General features: G+C 42.8%; 1 protein-coding gene across 2 annotated transcripts in view; it reads right to left on the reverse strand.

Annotated features, from left to right (window-relative positions):
• LOC124555242 (dihydropyrimidine dehydrogenase [NADP(+)]) overlaps positions 1-14,302 on the reverse strand; it is a 285,759-nt gene extending 271,457 nt beyond the window's left edge. For both annotated transcript variants that reach the window (XR_006968528.1, XM_047129102.1), the window contains exon 1: positions 14,234-14,302. Coding sequence is in view for 1 of the 2 variants with exons in the window: in XM_047129102.1 (XP_046985058.1) it covers positions 14,234-14,272 (39 nt within the window). In the remaining variant the exon portion in view is untranslated. The remainder of the gene's footprint in view (positions 1-14,233) is intronic.
• Positions 14,303-17,429: the final 3,127 nt, after the last annotated feature.

The following is a 17,429-nucleotide window of genomic DNA, read 5'->3' on the forward strand; positions in this document are numbered from 1 at the left end:
AGACTCCTTAAATAATGAGCGTGTGCACGTTATTGAGTGAGAGAGAGACAGTGTGTGTGTGTGTGTGTGTGTGTGTGTGTGTGTGTGTGCGTGTGTGTGTGTGAGAGAGAGAGAGAGAGAGAGAGAGAGAGAGAGAGAGGGAGAGGGAGAGAGAGAGAGAGAGAGAGAGAGAGAGAGGGAGGGAGGGAGAGAGCGAAAGCGAGAGTGATTGAGCAGCTCAGGCTCACAAGTGTTAAGCAATTGCCAGAATGGCCGATTCTTTCCCAGTTTATTTGTTATTGGTTAACCAATCGCAGTGTTAAAAGCATGTATATCAGTATTGGATCGTAAGTTGGCAATTATTTTATCCATTGACTACTAGTGTTGCTTTACGAAGTCGTAGAACAGGTTTTGTTTATTCTGAAGGCTACTCATCCACAAAAAATATTAACTGGTGCTAGGAACGTAGAACATGCGTTACAAATCCAAACAGTAGCAAGACCAACAACAGCGTTCCTTAAGTGAAGAACCTGTTTGTGAAATTGCATAATAGTGAGGAAGGAGCGAAGGATACGAAAACAGCGTTCACTGGCCTATCGATGGGAAGGTCTCGATGACGGAAGGTCATCAAGTAAAACAGAAATGATTTCTGGCATTCCCCTAGGTAGTGTTATAGGCCCTTTGCTGCTCCTTATCTGTATAAACGATTTGGGAGACAATCTGAGCAGCCGTCATCGTTTGTTTGCATATGACGCTGTCGTTTATCGCCTGATAAAGTCATCAGAAGATCAAAACAAGCTGCAAAACGATTTAGAAAAGATATCTGAATGGTGCAAAAAGTGGCAGTTGACCCTAAATAACGAAAAGTGTGAGGTCATCCATATGAGTGCTAAAAGGAACTCGTTAAACTTCGGTTACACGATAAATCAGTCTAATCTAAAAGCCGTAAATTCAACTAAATATCTAGGTATTACAGTTACGAACAACATAAATAGGAAGGAACACATAGAAAATGTTGTGGGGAAGGCTAACCAAAGACTGCGTTTTATTGGCAGGACACTTAGAAAATGCAACAGACTTACTAAGGAGACTGCCTACACTACGCTTGTCCCTCCTCTTTTAGAATACTGCTGCGCGGTGTGGGATCCTTACCAGATAGGACTGACGGAGTACATCGAAAAAGTTCAAAGAAAGGCAGAACGTTTTGCATTATCGCGAAATATGGGAGAGAGTGTCACATTAATGATACAGGATTTGGGCTAGACATCATTAAAAGAAAGGCGTTTTTCGTTGCGACGGAATCTTCTCACGAAATTTCAATAATCAAATTTCTCCTCCGAATGCGAAAAATTTTTTCGACACAGACCTACATAGGGAGGAACGATCACCACGATAAAATAAGGGAAATCAGAGCTCGTACGGAAAGATATAGCTGTTCATTCTTTCCGCGCGCTATACGAGATTGGAATAATAGAGAGCTGTGAAGGTGGTTCGATGAACCCTCTACCAGGCACTTAAATGTGATTTGCAGAGTATCCACGTGGATGTAGATGTAGAGATAGAGCACAAGCTCTGATGAGGGATAAGTGCCGCTGTTGCATCTCTGTCGATGTTAAATATTGGTCCGGATATGTGCGTAATGTGTTGCGAATGAGGACAGATTAATCCGAAGAACAAAACCGAAGAATGTGGAGCTTGAAATTTTCCCGGCGTACTGGGTACTCAATGATTTTTCAGGAATGCAGCCGTAGTAAGCCACTACCACACACGGTATTTCATTCTGACACCTGACGTACATCTGCATAGTCTGTTTGGGCTTACTTACAGATGTCTGACAGGCAGCCAAATGAAATATCGTACATGGTAGTCAACCACGACAGGCTGCATTCCTAAAACATCGTCGAGTAAACAGAAGAATACATTAATAGAGTATAGTCTCAGAGTGTTGTAATAACTGCATCAAAGCTTGTTTTGACACTTTAATAAGCGGTCGGCTGGAGGTGATCTTGTCGGCCACAAGCAGCGAAATAAATAAATACCACCATCACAGTCTCGGTTTTGGGGTTTCATTCTCAAAGCGCGAGCTGTATCTGTCCATCTTGCGATACCTGTAAAAGACAGGGACAATCGTCAATCCAGCCTGCTATTCTGTGACCTTCCATGCGGTTGATAACATAAAAGGGAAACGACGCATCGTATTGAATTACATCGGCTGAAAGCCTAATAATAGCTTGGGAGAAAAATGAGTGATTAAAAGCTGCAGATAAAGTTTTCTATCTGGGAGATAAGCTGCGGGCAGTCACACGTGCCGGCTGTTTGTCGCGGTTGCTGCCGTTCGCTCCGATAGCTCGCTTCGCCTGGCTGGCACAACGGCGTCTGGCCAACGGCTGCGGGGGCGGTGTCTCGACTCCGCAGCAGCCGAGTTCATTCCCTTATTCCGGGCTATTCCCAGATCACTAGAGCAGATTATCGAGATGGTTTTCCAAGCAGGCTGCGTCGTACTGCAGCCGAGTGAGTGCTCTTTCAGCGGTGACCTCGATGCGATGCCGATACTTTCCATGTCATCTTATCGGCACAAAACGGAATACATCTATATTTTGAAAACCCCTGTGAAGTGCATGACAGAGAGTACTTCGCGTTGCACCACGTATTAAAGCTGCTCCCGTTCAATTCACGTATGAGGCGTACGAAGCGTGATTGCTTAAATGCCTCTTCGCGCGATGCATTTCGTCTAATCTTATCTTTGCGGTCTCTGTAGGAGATATACTTAAAAGGTTGCAGTATATTTCTAGATCCGTCGCTTAATGGTTCAAATGGCTCTGAGCACTATCGGACTTAACTTCTGAGGTCATCAGTCCCCTAGAAATTAGAACTACTCAAACCTAACTAACCTAAGGACATCAAACACATCCATGCCCAAGGCAGGATTCGAACCTGCGACCGTAGAGGTCGCGCGGCTCCAGATTGTAGCGCCTAGAACCGCTCGGCCACCCCGGCCGACCGTCGCTTAATGCTGGATCTCGAAACTTTGTAAGAAGGGCAGTACGTAATGCAATCAAAACTGCTGCTGTACAAGTTTAGTGTTTTATTTTGATGGATCCATTTCGGCTGGACTGCCATCTTCAAAGCATGTCCATATATCATCAGTGGTCACTGTCACTCTGTATTCTATTACAGCATGGTGTAGATTTGTAACTCTTTTTTTATAAGCTGTGTTGTGGTTTGCTGCTGTTGTTATTCGTACTTTCTCTCAATTTTCTATAATGTTACGTCATGTTATAGAAAAGTGGGAGACAGGGCGATTAACAACAGCATCAAACCTCAAAGCAGCTTATGACATAACAGTCCTAAATCTACAAAATGCTGTAATAGAATACAGAGTGACAGCAACCATTTCTGATACATGGACATGCTCTGAAGATGGCAATCTAGCCGAAATGGATCCATCAAAATAAAACACTAAATTCCCACAGCAGCAGTTTGGATTTCATTATATAGTGTCTGGAAGAGATATGTTCAAAGCTGTGGGCCCATTGGATCGTAAATTTGTAAGTAGGCTTTCGCGGTATTATTGGCGTGTATCTGTAAGCGTCTGTAATTCAAGGTTTTTCACAATTTCCGTGACGCTCTCCCGTGGGTCGAAAAACCATGCGTGCGGCCCTTCTTTGTGTACGTTCCGTATAGCCTGAAACATCCCCTTTGGAAAATTATAAGTTATTGTGCTGGTAAACCTCTACGTTATTTGATTTTCAAACAGCTCTTACTTAATCTGATCAACACTAAACCGCCACACAATATTTTTAGCGCAACGCAATCTGACTTTCAATAATCCCTACAAAAGAATGGCCCTGACTAACAATAACCTATACCTTTCATGAGTCAAAAATGGTTCAAATGGCTCTGAGCACTGTGGGACTTAACATCTACGGCCATCAGTCCCCTAGAACTTAGAACTACTAGGCGCTACAGTCTGGAACCGCGCGACCGCTACAGTCGCAGGTTCGAATCCTGCCTCGGGCATGGATGTGTGTGTTGTCCTTAGGTTAGTTAGGTTTAAGTAGTTCTAAGTTCTAGGGGACTGATGACCACAGCAGTTAAGTCCCATAGTGCTCAGAGCCATTTTTGAACTTAAGCAATATTCTAGGATGGGTCGTATAAGCAATTTTCTTTCCAGACCGGTTGCGTTTTCTAACATCTTAACAATGGACCGAAATCTGCCAATTACTTTATCTACGGTGAAGCGTACGTGATCGTTGAGTGCAACATGAATAGCAAAGGTCCTAACACACTTACCTGTGGTAACACTAAACTTACTTCTACATCTGTGAATGACTTCCCTCCCAGGACAACATGCTGTATCTTCTGTACCGAGAAGTCCTCAGTTCAGTCACCAATATCGTTTGATACCCCATTTGATAGTACCTTCGTTAAGAAGAGTCGATGTGGTACTGAGTCAAATGCTTTTCGGTGACTCAAGAAATGCTACATCAGTCTGACTGCCTTAATCCGTGGTTTTCATGATAGTCATGTGAGAAAAGCGAATGTTTTCGGGATACAGAGAGGTTGACATGGAGGCATGGAGGGGTCATTTCATTACAGACACTTCGTTACGTTTGAGCTCAGAATATGTTCTAAGATTGTGCTACAAATTGGCGTCGCAGCAATTGGACGGTAGATTTATAGATCAAGTCTGGTGCTCTTCTTGTAGAGGCTGTGGCCTGTTCCTTCTTACAACTACTAGGCACAGATTTTTATTAGCTGGATCTACAGTATATTGTGATTAAAAGGGAGGCTATTTCAGCCGTGAATCTGTATAGAATCTGATAGGCATTCCAACGGGAAATAGTGCCCACTTACTCCTAGCCATCTTGTAGGACATAGCGAAAACCCAAGCGAGAAACTCTAGTAGATACATGTCAAGCAAACAATTCAATCCATAGGCGTGTGGCTTCCCGGTGCTAACTGCAGCGTGCTGTCAATGACCTCACCGTTCCGCTGCGTCAGTATCAAAATATTGAAAGATTTTCTTTCGCAGTCAAGCTTTTGTCAATCGATCTGATTAAAAATCCCAAGACATTTTGGTCTTACTTAAAAACAGTAAGCTGTTTGAAATCATCTGTTCAGTCACTTCGTGACCATACTGCACCAGATAGTAGGATAATAGAGAGAAGGTGAAAATACTGAATTCGATCATCCGATATTGTTTCACCGTGGAAGAACGTAATATGGTTTTTTCTTTTAGTCATCTTAGGAACACCGAAATCGCAGAAACTGCAACTGAGGTACGAGATCACCGGAACAACGAAGCATACCTAGCAATTGGAAAAAATGTGTAGTTCATTCATGTTTGTAAGGAGCGTCGTCGGATGGAAGCACATAATTATAAGCCTGTATCTGCTGGAGAATGTTGGAACATATTTTATCCTCACGAATTATGACATTTTTGGACAACGAAAATCGAAGTCAACAAGGATTTAGCAAACAGTAATATTGCGAAACAGTTCGTTCTGTTTCTCCATTGAATCTAAATCGTCATGGACAACGGTGCCCAGGTTGACACAGTGACCCTTGATTTCTGGAAGGCATTCGGCACAATTCCGCATTGTCGTTCCATCCTGTAAATAAACATCAACTTCATAAACCGTCAACATTTCTGATTTTTAAAGATTGCCGCGGGCTGGGAGCTGAACCCGAATCTTTATTCTACCTTTTGAACCATCCGAGCATTCCTTCCGATCCAACTGAGAACTCGAGCGTGCCAGTAACTCTGTACTACTGAAACTTCTTAGCCGTTCCCAGCAGATGCTGATTAACACACCGACAAAAATGATTTAGGCATGCCCCAGAGCTAACTGCAGAATGAAACATTCATTCCAGGGGTGAGTATGGCCATCTCCTATGCTGGTTTGACACAGTTCTCCACTCCTGCCCAGTGCAAGATCTCCTCCACATTTCACCCTACTGTATCAACACTCTGCCTTGCGCAGGCAAAAGCCTGACCTGCTTCTGTGATTCATTCCTTCCACCATCCTTTCACTAACGGTATTCACGTCCTAATGTCCCACTAATCATTCTGTTTCTTCGATTCATTATGCTGAATATGAGCTATCACATCTTGTTCTGATCCGTAAAATAATATGCCACCCTGGAACCCGAACCCAAATACTTGCCTTTCGTGAGCAAAGCATATAAGTATTTTGAACAGCATACATGATAAAACTGTATCACAGTTACATGACGGGTGATTCTTTGCCTATAAAATCACATGAGTAAAGTTAGAGAAGTAACACAAAGATTCAAACCCGTATATTTAAGAAATAGAGGTAAAGAGTGTAACTATTGTACAAGGTGTCTTACTTAAATCATAACATAAGAACTTTTAACATTGCAGCGCCTCAGCAATCGTGAATAATTTAATGATTATAAAAAATCCGCCTCGATTGCAAACTGAAACCGGATAGTGACCTAGGTTTCGGCGCGGATGAACACGCCTTCTTCGGAACACACTAAAACTACAAACTGCCTAAAGACGCATGGTCCAACATTAATACAGAACGCGCAATAGAGCGTCTGCCATGTAAACAGGAGATCCCGGGTTCGAGTCCCGGTCGGGGCACACATTTTCAACTGTCCCCGTTGACTTATATCAACGCCTGTGTGCAGCTAGGGGTATTCATTTCATTGTAATTTCAAGACTCGACATATTCACAAGTCGAGAAGCCCGCGACAGTTGAATTACAGTCTAACGTCCTACTAGCTTGCACTAGTAAACGGTTTCGTTCAAGTTTGAACATCTTCATGCCATAGTAGTTACTACATGCTGTTATTTACATAAAAATAAATCCTTAAATACAAACTTTTAGGGATCTGCACGTGTTTCAACTGCGGACTGTTGGCATCAGTTTTATGCAGCACAAGCGATCTTTGAATATCATGTGACCTTGAAGTTTTTGACTGCGTGAGCGTTCGTCTGCACACTACAACACGCAGCTAAATAATACAATCTTATTACGAAGAATGGTCCCCATTCCATAGAAGGCAAATGCTACAAGATGTGAAAATTATAGGACACTCAGCCTAGTTACTCACGCCTCTAAAATATTAACCTCAATTATCTTAAAACGCATAGAACAAAAAGTCGAAGCTACACTCTCCGAAGACCAGTTTGGATTCCGGAAAGATAGAGGAACCAGAGAAGCAATATTTGCTCTAAAACTAATAATAGAGAAACGACTAGATAAGAACCTGAAAACATACATAGCTTTCGTAGATGCAGAGAAAGTCTTTGATAATGTTAAATGGGATAAGATGTTTGAGGTACTCAAAAAAGTAGGAATAGACCATAAAGATAGAAAAATGATATGGAACCTGTACAAAAACGAGACAACAGTTATCCGTGGACGGACAAAACAAGAAGAGGTGCAGATACGGAAAGGTGTCCGGCAAGGTTGCGCACTATCCCCTGTTATCTTTAACGTATACATTGAAGAGGCGCTGAAAAAAGTAAGGGAAAATTCACAGACGGGTGTAGTAATTCATGGCCAACGAATAGATATGATAAGATATGCCGATGATATAGCTGTCCTGGCTGAAAGTGAAGAAGATCTTGTAGTCCTACTGAATAGAATGGATAAAGTTATGGGTGAAGAATATAATATGAGAATGAATAAAGCAAAAACAAAAGTAATGGCATGCGACAAAGAAGATCAAGTGAAAGTCCAAGTTCATGTAGGCAATGAACTGCTTGAACAAGTTGATAAATTTACTTATCTGGGCAGTAATATTACCAGGGATGGAAGGAGCAAGGCAGAAGTAAGAAGTAGCTCAAGCAAAGGCTGCTTTTAACAAGAAGAAAAACATATTAACATCTAAGAGCATCAGCCTTGAAACCAGGAAAAGATTTTTGAAATCATATGTGTGGAGTGTGGCATGCTATGGGTGTGAAACATGGACTCTCGGGACAGAGGAACAGCAGAAGCTAAATTCTTTTGAAATGTGGTGCTATAGACGCATGCTTAAAATAAAATGGATCGACAAGGTCACAAACGAAGTGGTTCTGGAAAGAGCAGGTGAGAAGAGAAGCTTCTGGAGTTTCATCGTTAAAAGAAGAGTGCAATTTACAGGCCATCTATTAAGACATAAAGGACTCCTGAACACAATCATAGAGGGATATGTCGAGGGAAAAAGACCAAGAGGAAGACCACGACTGAGGTACATGGATCAAATCGTGAAAGGTGTGGGATGTAACACCTATAAAGAAATGAAGAGAAAAGCTGAAAGACGCACAGAATGGAGACAAGCTGCCATTGTAGCTGTTGCAAACCAATCCTTGGATTGACCACTACAGAAGAAGATTAAGAAGAATATGTGCTCCTATAAAACCTACAATGTTACAAACAACTAAAAGATTGTACTACGTTGTCAGAAAAGCGTTGTAATTTTGAACGTCTTTGAAACAGTGTGCAGACGAAACCTCACATATTTATATATTTTTAGTTAAGTGTTATTGACATTCCACACACTAGGATAGGACTGGAAGCGACCAAATTGCCTCTCTTCAGCCACTGGATGATATACACTGCTCAGCCACAACATTATGACCACTGACCTACCATCGCTAGAAACTCGTCCAGGCAATAAATAGCAGCGCCTTCTGGCGAGGAATGACTGCTAGACACACGCACGATGTATGTATAGTAACAGTGAGCGTTCTGTCCGTGTGTGGAGTGGGGAGGGACGCGATCTGTCTGAATTTGACCGAGGGCAGATTGTGATGACCCAGAGGCTCGGCACGAGCATTTCAGAAACTGCACCACTTGGCGGGTGTTGGAGGAGTGCTGTGTCGAGTTTCTTCAACACGTGACGAAACCAAGGTGAAACCACGCCCAGACATCGTGGGGTTGGGCGGTCACCCCTCGTTACAGATGTCGGACGTCGTAGTCTGGGCAGACTGGTAAAACAGGACAGGCGGCGGATTGTGGCGGAACTGACATCAGAGTTTAATTCTGGGGAGAGTACAGTTTTGTCTGGACACACAGCGCACCGAACATTCCTAACAACGGGCTTCCGCAGCCGACGATCCATGCATGTGTCAATGTTAATACCACGACACCGGCAACAACGACGGAAAGGGCACATGACCATTGGCACTAGGCGTTCTCGCAGTGGCAGAGCGTTGCATGATCTGATGAATCCCTATCCTTCTTCATCATGCCGATGGGAGGGCGCGAATACTTCGTCGTCCCAGGCAACAGCTCCTTGACACCTGGCAATTGAATCTCAATGTAGACAAGTGTAATGTGCTGCGAATACATAGAAAGAAAGATCCCATATCATTTAGCTACAATATAGCAGGTCAGAAACTGGAAGCAGTTAATTCCATAAATTATTTGGGAGTACGCATTAGGAGTGGTTTAAAATGGAATGATCATATTAAGCTAATCGTCGGTAAAGCAGATGCCAGACTGAGATTCATTGGAAGAATCCTAAGGAAATGCAATCCGAAAACAAAGGAAGTAGGTTACAGTATGCTTGTTCGCCCACTGCTTGAATACTGCTCGGCAGTGTGTGATCCGTACCAGATAGGGTTGACAGAAGAGATAGAGAAGATCCAACGGAGAGCAGCGCGCTTCGTTACAGGATCATTTAGTAATCGCGAAAGCGTTACGGAGATGATAGATAAACTCCAGTGGAAGATTTTGCAGGAGAAACGCTGAGTAGCTCGGTACGGGCTTTTGTTGAAGTTGCGAGAACATACCTTCACCGAGGAGTCAAGCAGTATATTGCTCCCTCCTAGGTATATCTCGCGAAGAGACCATGAGGATAAAATCAGAGAGATTAGAGCCCACACAGAGGCATACCGACAATCTTTCTTTCCAAGAAGAATACGAGACTGGAATAGAAGGGAGAACCGATAGAGGTACTCAAAGTACCCTCCACCACACACCGTCAGGTGGCTTGCGGAGTATGGATGTAGATGTAGATGTACAGTGAGACGGAGACAAGCTGGCGGCGGCTCCATCATGCTCTGGGAAAGGTGCACGTGGGCGTCCATGGGTCCAGTGGAGCAAGTGCAAGGCACCATAACGGTCAAGGAGTATCGTGCACTGGTTTTAGACCGCGTACACCCATTCATGACGTTCATGTTTCCCGACGGCAGTGGCATTTTTCAGCATGACAATGCGTCATGTGACAAGATCAGGAACGTGATGGAGCCGTTCAAAGAACACAGCGGCGACTTCCAATTGACGTGCTGACTCCCCAGCTCACCAGATCTGAACCCGATCGAATACATTTGAGATGTAATTGAACGTGACCTCAGACCTCATCTCCCCCCTTCCCGGAATTTACGGGAATTAGGTGAGTTGTGTGTGCAGATGTGGTGCCAACTCCCTCCAGCGACCAACCAAGAACTCATTGCTTCCATGCCACGACGCCTCACCGCTGTTATCCGTGCCAAAGGTGGACATACCGGCTGTTAGGTAGCTGGTCATAATGTTCTGGCTGATCAGTGTAATTTACAGTCTAATCATTTTTTTAAAAAGATTAATGAAGTGAAATAAGCGATGTTTATGACACAATGATGGTGATATGACGTACAATTTCTTCATTATGAGGTTGATATAATGGGAGCTCCTGGGAATGTAAGCAGGGATTTGGATGGGAGATGTGTTGATGACGATTTTAAGTGGAAAAGGATGCTGGATGTCTGTGTAGGAAGGAAGTGATAGGTGGCAGGAGATGAGTGGGAAGGTAAGGCAAGGGTGGTTTAGAGCCTTCATTTAGAATGGGTGTGGTAGGTATTAGCTGCAAAGAAGGGTACATAGTCAAAATCAAATGAGTTTTATCAAGGCCACATGATGGCCGCTCAAGCAAGATTCTCATGGTGCACATCGTGCAAAGTAAGGACGACAGTTTACATTTTTAAAGTACAGTTCCGTGATTGTTTTTTATGGGCACATATTTTCTGTAGAATCATCACATACAATCAAACTTCGTAGTTCAGATTAAAAATTGCAGTATATTAGCATTGATTAGAGCGCCCTCTAGTGCGATTATGAGAACAAGTTTCTGACAAAGTCTTTAGGCTTGTGGAATAGAATCGTAATGCGCAATAAAAATGCGGGCTCCCATTTAAAAAATGAAGTTGACTGCATTTTCACTCTTTGTAGTGTAACTTAGGACGAATCTAATACTGTTATTTTGCGGCTCCCTTTGTCTGCAACAATTTTATCTGAAAAGATTTTTGATGTAAGAAATATATTTCTCAAGATATTCTTCCGAAAAGATTAAAAAGAAACAGCCTGTATATTTCTGTTGTCGCTTCGACGCATGGGAAGCAGGAATTTATACTCATTGCGCTCTTTAGATATTATACTCTGAGTACTACGTCAGCAGCATGGCACACATCAGTGATAAATGATACATCGTTCTTTTAGGGCTTGTGCCCACCCAGAAGACTCACATACGGAGTGGTAAGCCCGCAGTTCCCGCTGAAACGCTTGGAACTCAAGCTGGAAACAACAATTAACTGGAATCACCCATAGCCTTCGTAGACTGAACCTGGGATCTTCCACTAAGGAGCCTGCGCTACTGCATCGACAACTGTCCTCCACAACTCAGTGTTCAGTGTGTGTGTTTATCGAATGTCTCTGCGCAAGCTGTTGTTATTTCGATTTTTATCTACAGAATACCCGCACTAGTGACAAGTAAGGAGGTTAAGAATATTCGTAGGTTCCGGTCTTCTGTATTGATAGCTACAATAAATTTTTAATAAAATATTGAAACGCTTAGTTATTCAGGGAAAATACATTATAGAATCTGGCGTATACAGTCAGCAAGAATTCTACGAAACTTTAAATAGGTTGCATTGTAATATACAAACTGCTACAAACTCTGCCCTTAAACTTTTTTCTTTTCCGATTCAGTAATGTTGTATCGTCCATGTCAAGAGCTGATATGCATCTGTTAATCATACGTCCTTTTCGTGCGTAAAATACATAAGAATATCACCTTGGCTTTAGAGGCAGCAGGCAATGACGTGAATTCTACATCAGGACATAAACATTCAGGATCGTTATGTACATTGGTACTAGTCAGTTTATAAAGCAGTTTTATGCTACGTACCTTTTCTTTGCAAAATTTCTCAGCTTCTTTTTAATCTACGTTCAGCTTCAGGCAGCAGTTTAGAATACGTCGTCAGTCAATTAGATGTGTATAACCGTTACGAGTGCTGAGTCTAACAAAATCACAGATTTGATGCGAACCGTGCCGAAACATAACCACGTACAGTCACAAGACTTCTGTAGTTAATAGAATTCTATTTTACGGACTTGGAGACATTTCCTACAGCCGTAACGCAGCACCATTAGCTCTATGCAAGCCACGATGGATCTTAAATATTTCGCAAATTAACTTTTAACTAATTCAAATGCTTTTCCAACGTTTCTACCAGGCTAGGCTGTCAGCTCTGCGTTAGTCTGTCACCTCGAGATGGTAGCACGTTTTATTGCCGAAACAGAGAGAAGAATATTTCAGAATATTTTAAATTTAAGATATTACAGTTTATCAGATTTTTTTTCAATTATTTGGTAACCTACTCTGGATAGTTATCTGTAGCTGAGCCCAGTCTTGAAACGTGCTACGTTTTTTTAAACGAAAGGGATAGGTAACAAGAAATTATGTAGTACTAGGTTCCTGGTAACATCATAACGAACCAAATTCCGTAGTACAGTCGCAGACGCTTTATCATCCGTCATGGCAAAGTTATTACGCTTACATATCGATGCTCGGCCGCTAATATAGATGTCAGCTCATAAATAACGAATTTGAAGTTCACATTACCGTTTCGAGATGGCCAGTGTATAGGAAATAACTGTTCGAGCATCGCTCATTAATATCTACATCTGCATCTACATCTCTCCAGATCCACTCGCAGGTAGAGTGAGGAAAAAACCACTGTCTATATGCCTCCGTATGAGACCTAACTCTTCATATTTTATCTTCGTGGTCCTCATGCGATACGTATGTTGGTGGCAGTAGGATCGTTCTGCAGTCAGCCTCAAATATCGGTTCTCTAAATTTTCTCAATAGTGTTCTTCAAAAATAACGCCGCCATCCTTGAAGTGATTTCCATTTGAGTTTCCGAAGCATCTTCGTAGGACTTCCATGATGTTCGAACCTACCGGCAACAAATCTAGCAACCTGTCTGTGAACTGCTTCGCTATCTTTCTTTAATCACACCTGCTGGGGATCCCAAACACTCGAACAGTGTTGAAGAACTCGTCGCAATACCGTCCTATATGCGATCTTCTTTATAGATGAACCACACTTCCTTAAAATTGTCCCCATAAATCAAAGTCCCCACCACAAAGTCCCTACCACAATCCTCGCACGCTCGTTCCATTTCATATCGCTTCCCAGCGTTGGGCCCAGATATTTAAACGAAGTGACTGTCTCAAGCAAGACATTACTATTGCCGAATCCGGACATTACGGATTTGTTTTTCCCACTCATCCGCATTAACTTACATTTTTCTTCATTTAGAGCCAGCTACCATTCATCACACCAACTAGAAATTTTGCCTAAGTTATCTTGTGTCATCCTACAGTCACACCTTCCCGTACACCGCAGCGTCATCAGCAAACAACTATAGATTGCTGCTCATCTTGTCGGCGATATCATTTCCCTGTATAGAAAATAATAGCAGTCCTATCACACTTTCCTGTGGCACTCCTGACGATGTCGTTTTCTCTGAACACTCGCCATCGAGGACATCAAACTGGGTTCTATTACTGATGAAGTCTTCGAGCCACTCACATGTCAAGGAACCTATTCCGCGTGCTCGTACTTTCGTCAACAGCCTGCAGTGGTACCGTATCAAACACTTTTGGGAAATCTTGCAATATGGAATCTGTCTGTTGCCCTTCATCCATAGTTCGCAGTATATCCCGTGACAAAAGGGGCAAGCTGAGTTTCACACGAGCGATGCTTTCTAAAACTGTGCCGATTTGTGGCCGTAAGCTACGATCGATTGGTCGAAGGATGTGAGGGGAATATAGGTGTGGAATACCCCAGATCGTTGTTATATTAACCACGACAGTTGCCGTTGTACTTAGCACCAGGGCGACCAGCAGCAGGTGATCTACTTTAGTAGCGATTCGCGACCTAAAAGATATCCCTAGCGATTACAGTCGATCTTGAGAGCGGCAACTGGGCAGCGGTGGCTTATCTGCGCTGGCGACTGGCGACCTACCTCGATGTCGGGAGAGTCCCTGGAGAGGACCGCCGCCATGGTCTCCGGCGCACTGCTCACTGCACGCTGCACGCAGCTCACTGCCGGCACGACAGCCGGAGCCGCCGCGATAGTGCCCCCCCTCCCCCCTCCCCTCTCCCTCCCCACCCAACCCCCGCACCTTGAACAGCTCCAAATTACACCATCCGATAAACGCCGACAGGAAACTAGTCACGGTCTAAACACGTTGTCGAGTAGAGCTTCTAGCTTGACCGGATGGAGTGGTGCTGACTCAAGAAGCGGATGAACGAGCCGCTTAATACGAATATTCCTCGTCCGGTTAGGGTACGAGACTGATAGACTCTAGACTTTGTAAAGGGAAAGTTAGAGGTAAACATCCCGACAACATCGTGCTCATTAGAGATTCAGTATGATTCACAAGAAAAGTACCCAAGCTAGAACGGCAAAAATAACATAAGGATACGCAAACGTGTCCGATGTGCCACTAGTCTACATTAACATCCACATGATTACTCTGCAATCAAGTGCCTGTCAGAGGCTACATTGAACCACTTGATACTAATTCTCTGCCATTCCGCTCTCGAGCAGTGCGCAGGAAACACGAACACTTAAATCTTCCAGTGTGAATTCTGATTTCACTTATTTTGTTACGATGATCATTTCTTCCTATGTAGGTGGGAGCCAACAAAACACTTCCGCATTCGAAGGAGGACACTGGAGACGGAAATATCGTGAAAAAATCTGGCCGCAACGAAAAACGCCTTTAGGAGCAACAGTCTTGGCTGCTTCATTATTATTTTATATTTTGCCAGTAAAGCGTTTCACCTTGTTCAAGGCATCTTCAGATTGGCTGGCACAACAGGTGTTAAACACATAGGCTGCACTCCATGCAAATGTCTTAACAACCGAAAAACATTGCTAATGTTTTAAGAACATTGCCCTGATATAAAATAGTGTTGAGTACACCGGAAGTCACGTTTAAAATACCTGGTGATCAAAAAGTCAGTATAAATTTGAAAACTTAATAAACCACGGAATAATGTAGATAGAGAGGAAAAAATTGACACACATGCTTGGAATGACATGGGGTTTTATTAGAACAAAAAAAAAATAATAAAGTTCACAAAATGTCCGACAGATGCGCGTCGTTTGGTGATGATCGTGTGCTCAGCCACCACTTTCGTCGTGCTTGGTCTCCCAGGTCCCCAGACCTCAGTCCGTGCGATTATTGGCTTAGGGGTTACCTGAAGTCGCAAGTGTATCGTGATCGACCGACTTCTCTAGGGATGCTGAAAGACAACATCCGACGCCAGTGCCTCACCATAGCTCCGGACATGTTTTACAGTGCTGTTCACAACATTATTCCTCGATTACAGCTATTGTTGAGGATGATGGTGGACATATTGAGCATTTCCTGTAAAGAATATCATCTTTGCTTTATCTTACTTTGTTATGCTAATTATTGCTATTCTGATCAGATGAAGCGCCATCTGTAGGACATTTTTGAACTTTTGTAGTTTTTTGGTTCTAATAAAACCCCATGTCATTCCAACCATGTGTTTCAATTTGTACCTCTCTATCTACATTCTTCCGTAATTTATTCAGTTTTCAAATTTATACTTACTTTTTGATCACACGGTACATAAAAGACTCAATGGGTAGTTGCTCTTGTCTACATCTACATCTACATCTACATGGATACTCTGCAAATCACATTTAAGTGCCTGGCAGAGGGTTCATCGAACCACCTTCACAATTCTCTATTATTCCAATCTCGTATAGCGCGCGAAAAGAATGAACATCTATATCTTTCCGTACGAGCTCTGATTCCCCTTATTTTATCGTGGTGATCGTTCCTCCCTATGTAGGTCTGTGTCAACAAAATATTTTCACATTCGGAGGAGGAAATTGATGATTCGAATTTCGTGAGAAGATTCAGTCGCAAGGAAAAACGCCTTTATTTTAATGATTTCCATCCCAAATCCTGTATCATTAATGTGACACTCTCTCCCATATTTCGCGACAATGCAAAACGTGCTGCCTTTCTTTGAACTTTTTCGATGTACTCAGTCAGTCCTATCTGGTAAGGATCCCACACCGCGCAGCAGTATTCTAAAAGAGGACGGACAAGAGCAGTGTAGGCAGTCTCCTTAGTAGGTTTGTTACATTTTCTAAGTGTCCTGCCAATAAAACGCAGCCTTTGGTTAATCTTCCCCACAACATTTACTATGTGTTCTTTCCAATTTAAGTTGTTCGTAACTGTAATACTTAGATATTTAGTTGAATTTACGGCTTTTAGATTAGACTGATTTATTGTGTAACCGAAGTTTAACGAGTTCCTTTTAGTATTCATGTGGATGACCTCACACTTTTCGTTATTTAGTGTCAACTGCCATTTTTCGCACTATTAAGATATTTTTTTCTAAATGTTTTGCAGTTTGTTTTGATCTTCTGATGACTTTATTAGTCGATAAACTACAGCGTCATCTGCAAACAACCGAAGACGGTTGCTCAGATTGTCTCCCAAATCGTTTATATAGACAAGGAACAGCAAAGGGCCTATAAACTACCTTGGGGAACGCCTGAAATCACTTCTGTGTCGAGTTTTAAGAGACTTCGCGCAGTGCCATTGCACTCTGAATGTAGCACAGTCCAAGAGATGCCAAAAACGGGATCAGGCCTACAGAAACGCATCGACGGCAGCTTCTGTGTTTAACACCTGTTGTGCCAGCCAATCTGAAGATGCCTTAAACAAGGCGAAACGCGTTATTGGCAAAACAAAATAATAAAGCCTGTTTTGCAGCAGAGACTGTCGGTATCTTCGGAAAATTTATTACTGTTTGCTGTATCATCCCGCCATGAACTGGAAAAAGTTCAAAAACACCTCTTTTAATAACTGCCACCTCAATTCGCGTATCATATCCTAGACACCCTCTCGCCAAATTCGCGATAGTACGAAAAGAGTTGCCCTTCATTGAACTTTTTCGATGTCGTGCGTCAGTCTTAATTACTTGATGCGGATCCCACACCGCACAGCAGTATTCCAGAAGAGGACGGACGAGCTGGTGTAGCCAGTCTCCTTAATATACCTGTTGCATTTTCTGAGTGTTCTGCCAATAAATTCGCACTCTTTGGTTCACTTTCCCAACAACATTTTCTCTGTGATTTTTCCAAGATACGCTATTCGTAACTGTAA

This window comes from Schistocerca americana, chromosome X (assembly GCF_021461395.2).
Source record: "Schistocerca americana isolate TAMUIC-IGC-003095 chromosome X, iqSchAmer2.1, whole genome shotgun sequence".
Classification (NCBI taxonomy): domain Eukaryota; kingdom Metazoa; phylum Arthropoda; class Insecta; order Orthoptera; family Acrididae; genus Schistocerca; species Schistocerca americana.